Genomic DNA, 12,339 nt, shown 5'->3' with positions numbered 1-12,339 from the left:
AACGGTAGAAATCCCATGAGTATATTATTTTTCACGGTTTGAGTCTCCGAAGTGCCACATCTCTAAATTGCATACTTTTTAAGTTTGATTTATACAGAAATATATTTTAGATTTATTTTTTTTTAATCCATTTAGACTAATCTTCACATGAACTTTGTAGCTCTGGTGAATGGTCTTAAGTGGCTAGAAAGAACCACAGCAGTTTAATGGAAAAACACGGAATGGACATTATTTGTTCTTCTGTAATAGGATTATTAAAATTACGAAAGATCATCTGTAATGGATATTTTTAAGATTGCTGAGGAGATGACTTAATCCAGAGAATTAGTTCAAATCTCTTACAGCAGAGCGTTACTGACATCGCTGTTTAATAGTGCTTTTACAGAGGAAACAAATTAATGATGTCCTCCAAATAATTTTTGATACAATTTTGTCAAATTAATATAGATAAATCCGAAGAGGTAGCGAGTCATATTGGTTAATTTCACCAGTTAATATTGGATTGGCAGTAATTCTTATTGGATATTACTGCTCAGCAGCAGAAAGTACAATATTAAAAGTCCAAGCAGTCATCATCAGAAGGTATTTAAGTCATAAGACCAACAGAACTGTTCCATGTCCACGCTCATAGTCCTACTCAAAGAAAACAGAAGAACAGAGAGAAAGGCTGAACAAGTGCAGAGGAATGCTCCAAAAACAAAGAGGCCTTCAAAACAGTGTCACATGGCCAGGAAGTAGAAGTCATTGTATTGATTTGCACAATCGTGCGTGCATTTTGCTGGTTCAGAAACAGAAGTGCACTAATATCGCAATCCCATTTATCAAACCGGGGAGCCCCCAAAAGCCTGGCAGGACGGGACACAGAGCAACCAAGACTGCAGCGTTGCAATGGTATGAGTAAGAAGACATGAATGTCCGGGGCCAGACTTGACAACTCGAGTCATGGGACTGTGGAGCAGGTTGAGTTGCACTGGGAACCATGCAGCCACATGGTTCAGATTAAGAGGCGATAATCTCAATGAAAATCCCCCCCCTCCCACCCCCACACCACACTTCTATCACGTATAGGGATGGTCAAAGGCTGAGGAATAAATTCAAGAGGTGCAACTTGACTCTGAGGTATCTGACTTAGAGCATGATAGTCTGGGAAGTGAGGCCAGTCTGGTTTCAATAAAAGCCAAGTACCTGCTGAGCTACAGACAGAGGAAAAGACTATTAAAGCCAGAGAGGGGAACTGGATTTTAGCTACCTCTCACTGCACGGAAACCTTCCCTCTGTATCCTAAATAAATGCTGCCCGTATATGTCAGTAGGAGTCGAAATGTATGACTGTGAAATTTAATTTGTCCTAAATGTGATACAGTTGAAGAAATAAAATGCATTATCACGTTACAAAAGAAAAAAAAAAAAAAAAGCTATAACCTCTGGCATATCACACAATTAAATTTCATACCGCAAATCTGTAATTTCTGCCCGGTAACAGTGTAAAATTACAACTGCACTTGCCAAACAGCTACCAGCAATGTGCTCATGACAGGCTGTGATGATAATGGGAGTCACCTATCTATCAAGGTCCTTCCTCACACACCACGCCTCTCCTCAGCCGCATCCGTGTGGTGAGAGCAGAGGCTGAACAGCAGCGGATTGCCCTCATAATGTCTGCTTGTGTGCAGCTCTGACGAGGGCAGAGATGGGTGTAAATGCCTTTGTGTTCCTTATCTGATCTGTGCAGCAGCATCATCTTTTTGAAGTCCTCTTCAAAGCATGAACAGTACACTGTGAGATGGTGTGTCAGTGCACTGATGAGAGCCATGGAAGGCATCTCTTCAATTTAGTGTAAGTGGAGATGCATGGCGTCCTCATGGTGAATCATTGGGTACTTATTAAAATATTCAGCCATGCAACTGTTAAACGCTAGAATTACTGCTAAACCTGTTTCATTGTTTCGAAACTGCCTAATAATAAATTATATGTATATATATATATATATATATATATATATATATATATATATATATATATATATATATATATACATACTTCAATTTTGCAATGACATTTTCACAATAAAATAAAGATTTCATTTAGTTTCAAATAGTTTGCTGATAAATTATTTTACATTGTTTTTTTCTCATGCTACTAAAATCAGATCATTTTAACAAAAATATTTAAATTACAAATTTCCATTTTAGTAAATAAAATTGTAACTGTGCAAAATACAGTTGCATAGTTGCATGTTAATACAGTAACACTGCTTCTCATTGAACAACACAAAAACGAAATCAGCCTCATGAATACGCTCTTTTAAACAAAATGTTAAGTGTTTTAAAAACATTCAAAAAAGCGAAGAAAAAAAAAATTCACCAAAGATAGTAAGAAATTTAGCGGCTTATAGCCCAAGTTAGAAAATCCCGTTCATCCCCAGGCTGTTCGATAAATTACTAAATCAAGAATTAGAAATAAATTTAAACTACAAAAACACTTTTACCTTTAGTGCTTAAAACATTTAAGAGGGAATAAACATTATAGTGAATACTTAATTTTTGAAAAACGTATTTTTAAGGCCACATACTTTAGAATAATCTCCCTTATCATATTTAGTTACAAATCCTTCAGCGGAAAATTTTTAATTCGTACACGGCTGGAAATTAAAGTTGTTGTTTTTTTTTTAAATTGCATTAATAATTTTGTTAGCGGTATTAAACAACCTAAGCACATCCACTCTTTGTTATTTTTAATACAGAGGTTTTTTTTTTAAAAAAAACCGGATTAATGCCGGACTAGTAAAATAAATGAATAAATAAATAATATTCATATCGATAAATCCAAACGTGTAGGTGTTCGACCGCCCCTCGCTTTTAAATCAGTAACTGTACTGTTTGTTCATTTGTATATAGGGTAACAGTCGGGGATGAATTTGTTTCCCATAAACTGCTGTGACGCTTTGGAAAGCGATTGGACGTCCTGATCTCAACTCCTCCCTCATCATAAAGAGTGTGCGTGTGTGTGTGTCTCCTTGTTGTAAAACACAGCAACGCCAGCCATCTGCGTCGAGAGGGCACACTGCACTCAGCGCAATTACGCGGACTCCAAACTGGCACGGCGGTCAGAGCAAAAAGAGACATTTTCCCGCTATTGACCGAAGTGCAAATGGACTTTAAATCACGTCATTCGGATCATTTTGAGAACTTGTTTTGAGCACTTCAATGCAGTTTACGGCACAACAGCTGTGACTGTTATGATTAAAACGCATGTGCTCTGAGCACATCGCCATTTAATAAACTGACTTTTTTTTTTTTCTTTTTAGATTGCTTTCCTTCTTCTCTAAAATTGGCTCCCGTACAAACAGCCGCGTTGGATCCCTCGGCTTACTGCGAGACTCCGGTGTATAACCCGGATCTCTGCCCTAATATGATAGCCGCCCAGGCAAAGTTAGTATATCACCTCAACAAATACTACAACGAGAAATGTCAATCTCGGAAGGCGGCCATCTCCAAGACCATCCGCGAGGTGTGCAAGGTGGTGTCGGATGTGTTGAAGGAGGTGGAGGTGCAGGAGCCGCGCTTCATCAGCTCCCTCAGCGAGATGGATAACCGCTTCGAGGGACTGGAGGTCATCTCCCCCACCGAGTTTGAGGTCGTCCTCTATCTGAATCAGATGGGAGTATTCAACTTCGTAGATGACGGCTCTCTGCCGGGCTGCGCCGTCCTCAAGCTCAGCGACGGCCGCAAGAGAAGCATGTCTCTGTGGGTCGAGTTCATCACCGCCTCCGGCTACCTCTCTGCGCGCAAGATCCGGTCGAGATTTCAGACGCTGGTGGCTCAGGCTGTGGATAAATGCAGCTATAGAGATGTTGTGAAAATGGTCGCTGACACGAGCGAGGTAAAGCTGCGCATAAGAGACAGATACGTTGTGCAAATAACGCCTGCTTTCAAGTGCACTGGCATCTGGCCGCGAAGCGCTGCGCACTGGCCTCTGCCGCACATACCCTGGCCGGGACCCAACCGAGTTGCAGAAGTCAAGGCGGAGGGTTTCAATTTGTTATCCAAAGAATGCTACTCGCTGAACGGCAAGCAGAGCTCGGCAGAGAGCGACGCCTGGGTGTTGCAGTTCGCCGAGGCCGAGAACCGGCTCCTCCTGGGCGGGTGCAGGAAGAAATGCTTGTCGGTCCTCAAGGCGTTGCGAGACCGTCACCTGGAGCTGCCGGGACAGCCTCTGAACAACTACCACATGAAAACTTTGGTTTCCTACGAGTGTGAGAAACATCCCCGGGAGTCGGACTGGGACGAAAACTGCCTGGGCGACCGCCTGAACGGGATACTATTGCAGCTTATTTCGTGTTTGCAGTGCAGGAGGTGCCCGCATTATTTTCTGCCTAATTTAGACCTGTTTCAAGGAAAACCGCACTCAGCTCTAGAGAACGCAGCCAAACAGACTTGGCGACTGGCAAGAGAAATACTGACCAACCCCAAAAGCTTGGAGAAACTCTGAGGTAACACAAAAGACAAAAATAAATATATATATATATGTTGATTTACTTCCTTTTAAAAATGTGTCAGAGGTCTAAAGAGCTCATAAACGGACAGAGAAAATTTGCCAAACAGTTGTTGTGAAATGTGACTGTTGTGTTAAAATATTTTTGGCCTATAGCTTTTTTCACTACGGTCTTTCTTTTCTAACAGTATCAATTGTAATTATTCCTGTTCATCTTTGGAGGTGTTATTAGACTTTTCAGAAGCAAGTTCAAAGTATTGTTAGTTAATCCGGAAGGCCACAGATTTTTTTTTAAAAATTATAATTATTATAATTCCTTTTCCGCACCACACGACTGATAAAATCCAACATTTTCCCAAATGCTTTAGAAAACAACCCCATAACAAACTATGAATAAATAAAAAAAAAACCACATCTGTACATTTTATTATACTGTAAATACATTCATAGATTGTGAATCAAGTGATCTGAGATTGTGAATGTTGTTCTGTGACAAGTAAATAGGATCCACCTGTTTAAACCTGAACTTTTTCTTTATCTGCTAGAAACGTTTTTAATTTATTCTTGCATCAGTGGTAGTCTGACTCACCTGTTTCAATGGACATTTTCTATTTTTTTTATTTTATTTTAAAGAGTTTACATTTTGATGGTAAGCGTGCGACATTTGTTACATCTAAAACATTCCATCGCGTTACTTGAATGATTATTTAAAAGTACTCGAGTTGTTTTTCCTTCATCATTCTTATAGGCCAACGTGATTTAAAAAAAAAAAAAAAGAAAACAGAAAATGATAGCCTATATATAGAATATATTATATATATATTACAGTTTAATTCGAAAAAAAATGCACTTGAAATACACTGGATTATAACATCTGTGATCTGTTTTTTTATTATTATTATTATTATTTCTGTCTTTGATCTAATTTAAAGAGATAATAAAACGAGCTGTTTCATATACTTGTGTCCCCCACTTTTTAAAAAATACCAACTGAACGGTAGACTAGAAGGCCTGATGCAAAGGCATAATGCACAGCGATTAATATTTAAACATTTATTAAAAAATAAATATGAATAGTGTGGAAAAAATTACAATACATCAAAAATTGTAATATTTGTAAACCCGTGTATGTTTTCTTTAAAATGCAAACCCCTTTAAATAATAAACCATAGCTGGCTTAAAAATATGCGCTTGAGAAGATATCTGAAGAGCAACCTAGTAATTGTACAAATTTAAAGCGCACGTAAACCAAAAAAAGTACAAATAATAATCATAATTTTAAAAAAAACACACACACACACAAACTCGGATTTCTCTCTGCAAAACAGAATATCGTCAAAACGGCGAATCAATAATCACGTGCAGCAGGATTTGTGTTTCCTTCACAGGAAGAACAACAGAAAGCATTCCGCCCGCTCCATGCAGGTCACTTACCTCCGGGTCGACCCGTTTGAAGGCAGGGTCATCCTCGTCCACCTCAAAGTAGATCTCAGAGGTGGTGATGGACAGAGTTCCGCGGGCGACCAGGACAGGGGCGACAAGCTGGGCCGAGCTGCTCAGGACCACCGGACCTGGGGAGGGTGAAATAGGACGGACACACGGGGACATTACCCAGATGATATTTCTATTTAGATTGTGAAGGAGCCTTATTTCCACAAGACGGCGGATTCAGTCCCGACCTGTAGATCATCTTTAATAATTATGATGGCGCTTTTTGTTAGCATTCTCATTGGATTTATATTTATATTTATAAAAATAAAAAGTTTCAATAAAAATGAGAGAAAATATATATATATATTTTTAGTCTTATAGCGTCAATGCTTTGTTTTTGTCCCTACGAAGATTTGCTCAATAGCGGTGCGGAAAATGTGCAATTCGGCGTCGTTTAAAAACCAAAACGTAATTGTTTTTTTGTTAAAATCTGCTTTTAAGAACCAGCTAAAAATAAAATGCTAATCGACTAAAGTGTTGCCACCGAGTAGAAAGGTCAACTTTCTAATTCTTCACGATAGTGTGTGATTCTGAAGTGAGAAAATGAAGGCCATTAATTAAGACGGCAATTCTTTGAATTTGTCTCAGTAAGGTAAAGTAAAACAGCACAAGCCAAGACCTACAGAAAGATTTCAGGAGCAAATGATCACCCATTAGGCCGGATTCTGAACACGGTGGGCTGATAGTGATCGCATTTTCTTATTCCAGTCCCCCCCCCCCCCCCTCCTCTTCCTCCTTCATGTTGTCAGATCAGTGTCGCTGTAGAGCCCCGTTACAGTGATTTGTCTGCTCTCAAGCGAAAGCCCTCGAAAATCGGGATATTTATCGATCCCTTAAACTCCAAAGAGCCACTTTAATGTCTCGTCAATCTTAATCTGCGTTCCTCAGCCAATTATGGGAGATAGTGTTACAGAAATACAAGTGGATTTCGGTTGGAGCTCCCAGAGCGTCCCTTCATCGCTCTTGCAGGCTGCACAGTAAAACCATCCTCCCCTGGATACGTGTGTATATATATATATTTTTTTCCCTTCTCAGCATTGCTCGGCTCCATTAACGTTGATCCTATCTGCTGATGCTATCAGAGCAAATTTTACACAGTGCTTACAAGCTTCACATAGGTAACCAATAACCTCAAGCTCTTTTAGCTGCATTTGCAGCATTATTTACAGGAGATTAAGAATCATTGTCAGACATACAAACATACCTCCCACCCCCCCCCCCCCCCCACCTTATTTCTATGAATTTCCTAATTTTATTTTATTTCTTGCTTGGCTTAGCAGCAATAAAAGTTGAGGTCTTTAATGTCATCCAAGTCCCCAAAGTATAATGAAAAGAAGAAATAACACTTCTGGGCAAGGCATTGTAATCTGTCCCAAAAGAGCTACACCAAGAGAAACACACCGCAGCCTGAAGCATTAAGTATCTATTGCTCATCGGCAGAAGAGGATTATGAAGTAATCCCCTCAGGGATCCTCATAATTAGGCTATAACATTAAATGTTTACATAAGAATAATAAAATTAAGGGCAAGTTACATGGGGTGACGGATCTGTACGGGGTAAAGGCCGTAATGGCAAACTGCTGGGGCTTGTTTTTATTAAATGAAAAATAAAACACGCCTCAAACAAACTCGGAAAATGTCTAATACCAATGAGGTGGACATTTGGGAGAAGTGCTTAGAGGAAGAGTTTGATCTTAGCCACCATTTACGGAAGATAATGCCGTGTTTGACTAATGTTTGTGTAAAAGGAAGGTGGGCTACTCGAACAGATTTTAGACGGTTTGCAGAAACACACTTTGCAAATGACAAAAAAAAAAACAAAGTGTTGCACTTTTCTGGCAAACAGAGTTGATCTATTAAGAAATGTGGATTTACTTTACTCTTTTATAAACATGTCACCACTCGAGTGATTTTTATTTCGAATGAGGTCTTAAACCAGATACAAAAAATGGGCAAAATTAAAGCAAAACAAAATGGTTGTGGCGGCTAAGCCACACTTGGTGGTGTGCTAACAAGCTTCCGGTATGCTGGCAGAAGAGTCATAACAACAGACTACTCCTTAACGTGAGGAATGGTCTGACCGGATACTCGTTTTCTCTCTCTCACACACATACACACACACGCACACGTCTGTTTTACTCAGTTCTGGATAAATATGTGCAAACAAAAGAAATTCATTTAATGCCAGCTTGAGCACAGGCAGCGTTTTCAGTGTTTGTGGGGGAGAAAAACTAATCATAGGTTGAGTAACCACAACTGCCTGAGCTCATGAGTGCAAGCGCCGCCCCTTTGGCAGCAGCAGCAGCAGCAGCAGGCACTGACCCAGCGCCTGGCAGGAGGAGGACTGTTGTTGACAAGGATCTAGTCCCAGATCTCTCATTAAGACTGTTCATGCCTGGGATTATATATGCAGGACAAACTCAGATCGTTCATCTGAATAGCATAATCTCACTGCTGCGGCACACCGAAGCCCCCCCCTATTGACAAAAACAAGAACTTAACACACACTTGGCATAGAAAAGAAATCCCAGCTAATAATCTTAGCTTAGTACTCACGTTATAAACATATTACAACTACCGAACTCAACAATGCTGCGTTTGCAAGGTCACATGTAGTTTTCCCCGGAGAAAAGCTGCTCGTCGTGTACTAGTCTCTGCTATGTGCTTTAGATTGGCCGATGAAGGGTTCATCTGACAGACATGAAGCGTTTGGCTGCCTGCTGGCCCTGGGTCAGAGAGGAGGGGTTAGTCTCATCTGTGAGATCTTAAAGGGATTTCGCTGCTCAGAAGCGCCCTGCTTCGGTTTACACTCACACATCGAAATATTAGCACCACAGGGCTTTGAAACATATTTTTAATGATCAACGTTTACTCCTTACTTCCTGGCAAATAATGTAAGCCTGGAATGCACATAAGTATAACATTTGTTTGTGAGTTGCATTTGCAAAATATGCACATCTGCAATTCAAAGTTCTACTATAGAGAAACTCATTAAATTAGAAATATCCAGCGACAGTCTACTAGCAGAGGAATGTAAAAGTATAAAGAACTATTTATCTTAACCTTAGGAAAATAAGATTATTTGCTCGTATTTTCCAAACAAAAGCACATAGTTTTCATGTGAATGGAATATTATTTGTGCTTTCATTCTGTTGTGGAACTTCTATGCAGATTGTAGTTCTGAAGATTGGAGGCTTGTTTTACTGGAGGATACCTTACATTACAGCTGGTTCAACTAGAATTTCAAAAAAATAAAAATAAAAATCAAGCTTTGACAAAATCAAGCTTTCAGCTTTAACCATGTCTTCACAACATGTCGCCATGAACTGGAGCTCTAATATACATAAATAACAAATAATAGCTATTGAAAAGAATTTGTTACATATAAATTACTTGTTATTATTTAAGTAAGCATAAAATGAGTTTAGCAGTATATTGTAACTTCATAATTAAATCCAAGTCCTTTTCAATTGTGTCCGCCGTTACAGCGGTAATAACATTAGGTTCAGGCTGATGTTTAGATAAGCATAAACAACCCTCTTTTCAGATCCACTTCATGACTTTCTCCTCTGAAAAGGTCCAAACAGAAACAGACGACTGTTGGTTTATTATCATTTAGATACTGATTCATGTTTGCTAAGCTTGATCCTTGCAAGAAAGAAAAGAAAAAAAAAGGTCTTAAGCATGAAAGACCCAAAGAGGTGTGAAGCATATGTCAAAAGTCAGCAAAATGGTACGGTGGTAAACTCAAACTTCAAACACTGCAGATGAAGGTGCATCTCAGTAAACTGGAATATTCTGGTCAGGCTCAATTGTGGGATTAAAATACTCTCTGAAGACATTTCAAGCAGGTATTTAACACACTTCATTAAACCAAATTATTTTATTAAATGTGTTTACTGTTTATCAGACAATATCTTAACCTAATAAACTAAATGTAGTTTAATTTGCTTTAAAACCGACTTTACCATCATGACGGCTAGAAAACATCAGTCTGATCTACGTAAATATTGCGTTTCACTTAGTGACTTACTGAAAGAAATAATATTTTCATTAATATTCTAATTTATTGAGATGCACCTGGAAATATAAGAAAACACGATGGTTTCATGACAGTCTTCTGTGATGATGTTTCACTGTGGACAACAATGAACATGCATAGTTAAAACACAACATCAACAACGCAATCAATGAATTCAAAGTGATTAAAAAAAAAAGAAAAAAAAAGAGGTGCAGTAATGTCTGGGGTATTTGAAATGCTGATGTACCGCCAACATTGTCCATCTCCTTCTCATGAAGCAGGCTGACGTTATCGTCTTCTCCATCCAGGACCAGTTCCGTCTCTGGGTTCTGACTGGCCAAAGTTGGGCTCCGGAAAACTATCTTGGACTTCACGACCTTTTCTTCCTTTAAGGCTGTAAAAAACACAAAAAAAAACAACAAATGAGACATCTCGAAATGTAATCTGTCATCTCTGAAATACTAATACGGTTGGGTTAGAAGGCTGGACTTATATCCATTATAGTTTTTATGAATATGAAAGAGCAACTAATGTATAAACACCTGAATCTTTTCATATTCTAGGCAGACAGAATAAGTAAAAGTGTGAAGTAGAAGTGTCTGCCTTTTATGTGGGAAAAGAGACTAGTACCAACCAATCATCTTTTAGCTGATTTTACTTGTCGACATAAGAGCTAAGTAGAGACAGATGTGGAAAAGCTCCATCTAAAAATATTTTCCAAACATTTTACTTGCTTTCTGAAACTGAACTCCCAAACAGTGAGAGGACACAGAACCAGATCATCTATACTATTTAGATTTGGGCACTGCCATCAATTTAAACTAACCAATTAAGTTACTGCAAAACAAAATGGAAACACTCGTTTTAAACATCCTGGATTCAAATACAAGTATTTGGTTAAAAAAAAAAAAAGTAAAACTTGCTATCCTTAAACTTTTAAATCTGCAGCTGAGAATTAAATTGTGTTCGATAGCCAAGCATCACTGCATACATCCAATTCAACTACATATTTTTGTTGGAATGATGTTATTTGTATAAAAGAAATGTCTCTCAATATCAGTACCCTAGAAGATGCTCCACCAGACTATCACCATTTATGTCAGTTGCAAAGTATATATAAATTCTGAAATTAGGAGAAAAAAAAAAAAAGAAAAGGCAATATAACAATATAGTAGACACCTTTTTGTATTGTTAGATAATATGAATAAACCATTTGGTCATAGACAATAAAATAATGATTTCCTAGGCTCTGTGTTTTAGTCTTTATCACACAAAATAGAGAAAACTAAGGCAACTAAACACAATGACCCTGATTTTATTTACACACCAATCTATCTGCATATGAGAGACTGCTCAGGCTCTTCGTGGGATTCTGCACCGAATATATTCTGAGCGGTTTAACTTGAGAAGTGTGCCAGCTTTTATTTTTAGGTCAACAATAAAAGACAATCTTTATCTTAAAAGACCAAAAGCAGAGTCGGGGGGATACATATCACGCTCGGTGTAGATTAGAGATAATATTAGCTGCTTTTGGAGACGTGACAAGAGTGGGACTGAGCAGACAGCTCAATTAGGAGCCTGTTTATAGCCGGACGTCATCATATGGCGATGGTATAAAGTGGAAATCGAACAGGATGTGTTCTTACACAGTGCAAAAACAAAAGCCTCACAGTGCATTGATCATCTTAAATGTGGCCAGCTTGAACATGTGCCTGTCATACGGCGGCTCGAAACACTTCTGTGATTCCCCCCACCCGAAGTCCAGTGTTGGAAATAACCAGTGGAGAAACTTGTGAGCTAAGGGAAGAACACATATCAAGGTAAGGGAGGTGGTTGACATATGTCTGACATGTTTCCTTTCACCACAGTTCTTAATTCACCTTTCCCTCCCTTAAGGAACATGTACCTTGTCTTGAAGAGGTCACATTTGACTGTTGTCAACACTGCTACTGAGGAGGGGGGTGGGTGAAAAAAAAACCTTGCTTCCTGCTCTGTCTCATATCTGGCGTTCTTTCATCAGACGAGGGGAAGAAGTTGGAGTGTTTCGGAAATGAATTCTGTGCAATGTTACATGGAAAAAGCCTGCCAGTGGTCAGAAATCAAAGCAGGAAGAGTGAAACCTAAAACTGGATTTCTGTAAACCATCATTACGCCTCAAGTAAATGAAGGAGAACTCAACAGACGCACGGAGGCTCTGACTGGTAGTTCTGGAAGGGTTTTAGAAGACCAAATAAACCGTGGTGATTTCAGCATGTAAAATCAACATTAGGTGAGGCATGTGTTTGTGAGTCAGCATGACCCTCCAACCACCGGAACGGACTTCCGTTCTTAGAG

General features: G+C 39.0%; 2 protein-coding genes across 7 annotated transcripts in view; one reads left to right on the top strand and one right to left on the bottom strand.

Annotated features, from left to right (window-relative positions):
* The window catches only part of nbeab (neurobeachin b), a 220,153-nt gene that overhangs the window by 61,407 nt on the left and 146,407 nt on the right, over window positions 1-12,339 (bottom strand). For all 6 annotated transcript variants that reach the window (XM_081614411.1, XM_008426293.3, XM_008426301.3 and 3 more), the window contains 2 exons: window positions 10,253-10,399; window positions 5,928-6,064 (listed from right to left, as the gene is read on the bottom strand). In XM_081614411.1, coding sequence (XP_081470537.1) covers window positions 5,928-6,064; window positions 10,253-10,399 — 284 coding nt within the window. The remainder of the gene's footprint in view (window positions 1-5,927; window positions 6,065-10,252; window positions 10,400-12,339) is intronic.
* Window positions 3,008-5,281, top strand: mab21l1 (mab-21-like 1). The gene has a single exon (XM_008426291.3). The coding sequence runs from the start codon at window positions 3,411-3,413 to the stop codon at window positions 4,488-4,490; it is 1,080 nt and encodes a 359-aa protein (XP_008424513.1). The 5' UTR covers window positions 3,008-3,410; the 3' UTR covers window positions 4,491-5,281.

The sequence above is a fragment of the Poecilia reticulata genome, chromosome 13 (assembly GCF_904066995.2).
Source record: "Poecilia reticulata chromosome 13, P_reticulata-male-v2, whole genome shotgun sequence".
Taxonomy (NCBI): Eukaryota; Metazoa; Chordata; class Actinopteri; order Cyprinodontiformes; family Poeciliidae; genus Poecilia; species Poecilia reticulata.
The sequence above is the reverse complement of the archived record's forward strand: the minus strand, read 5'-3'. Positions and strand labels throughout refer to the sequence as shown.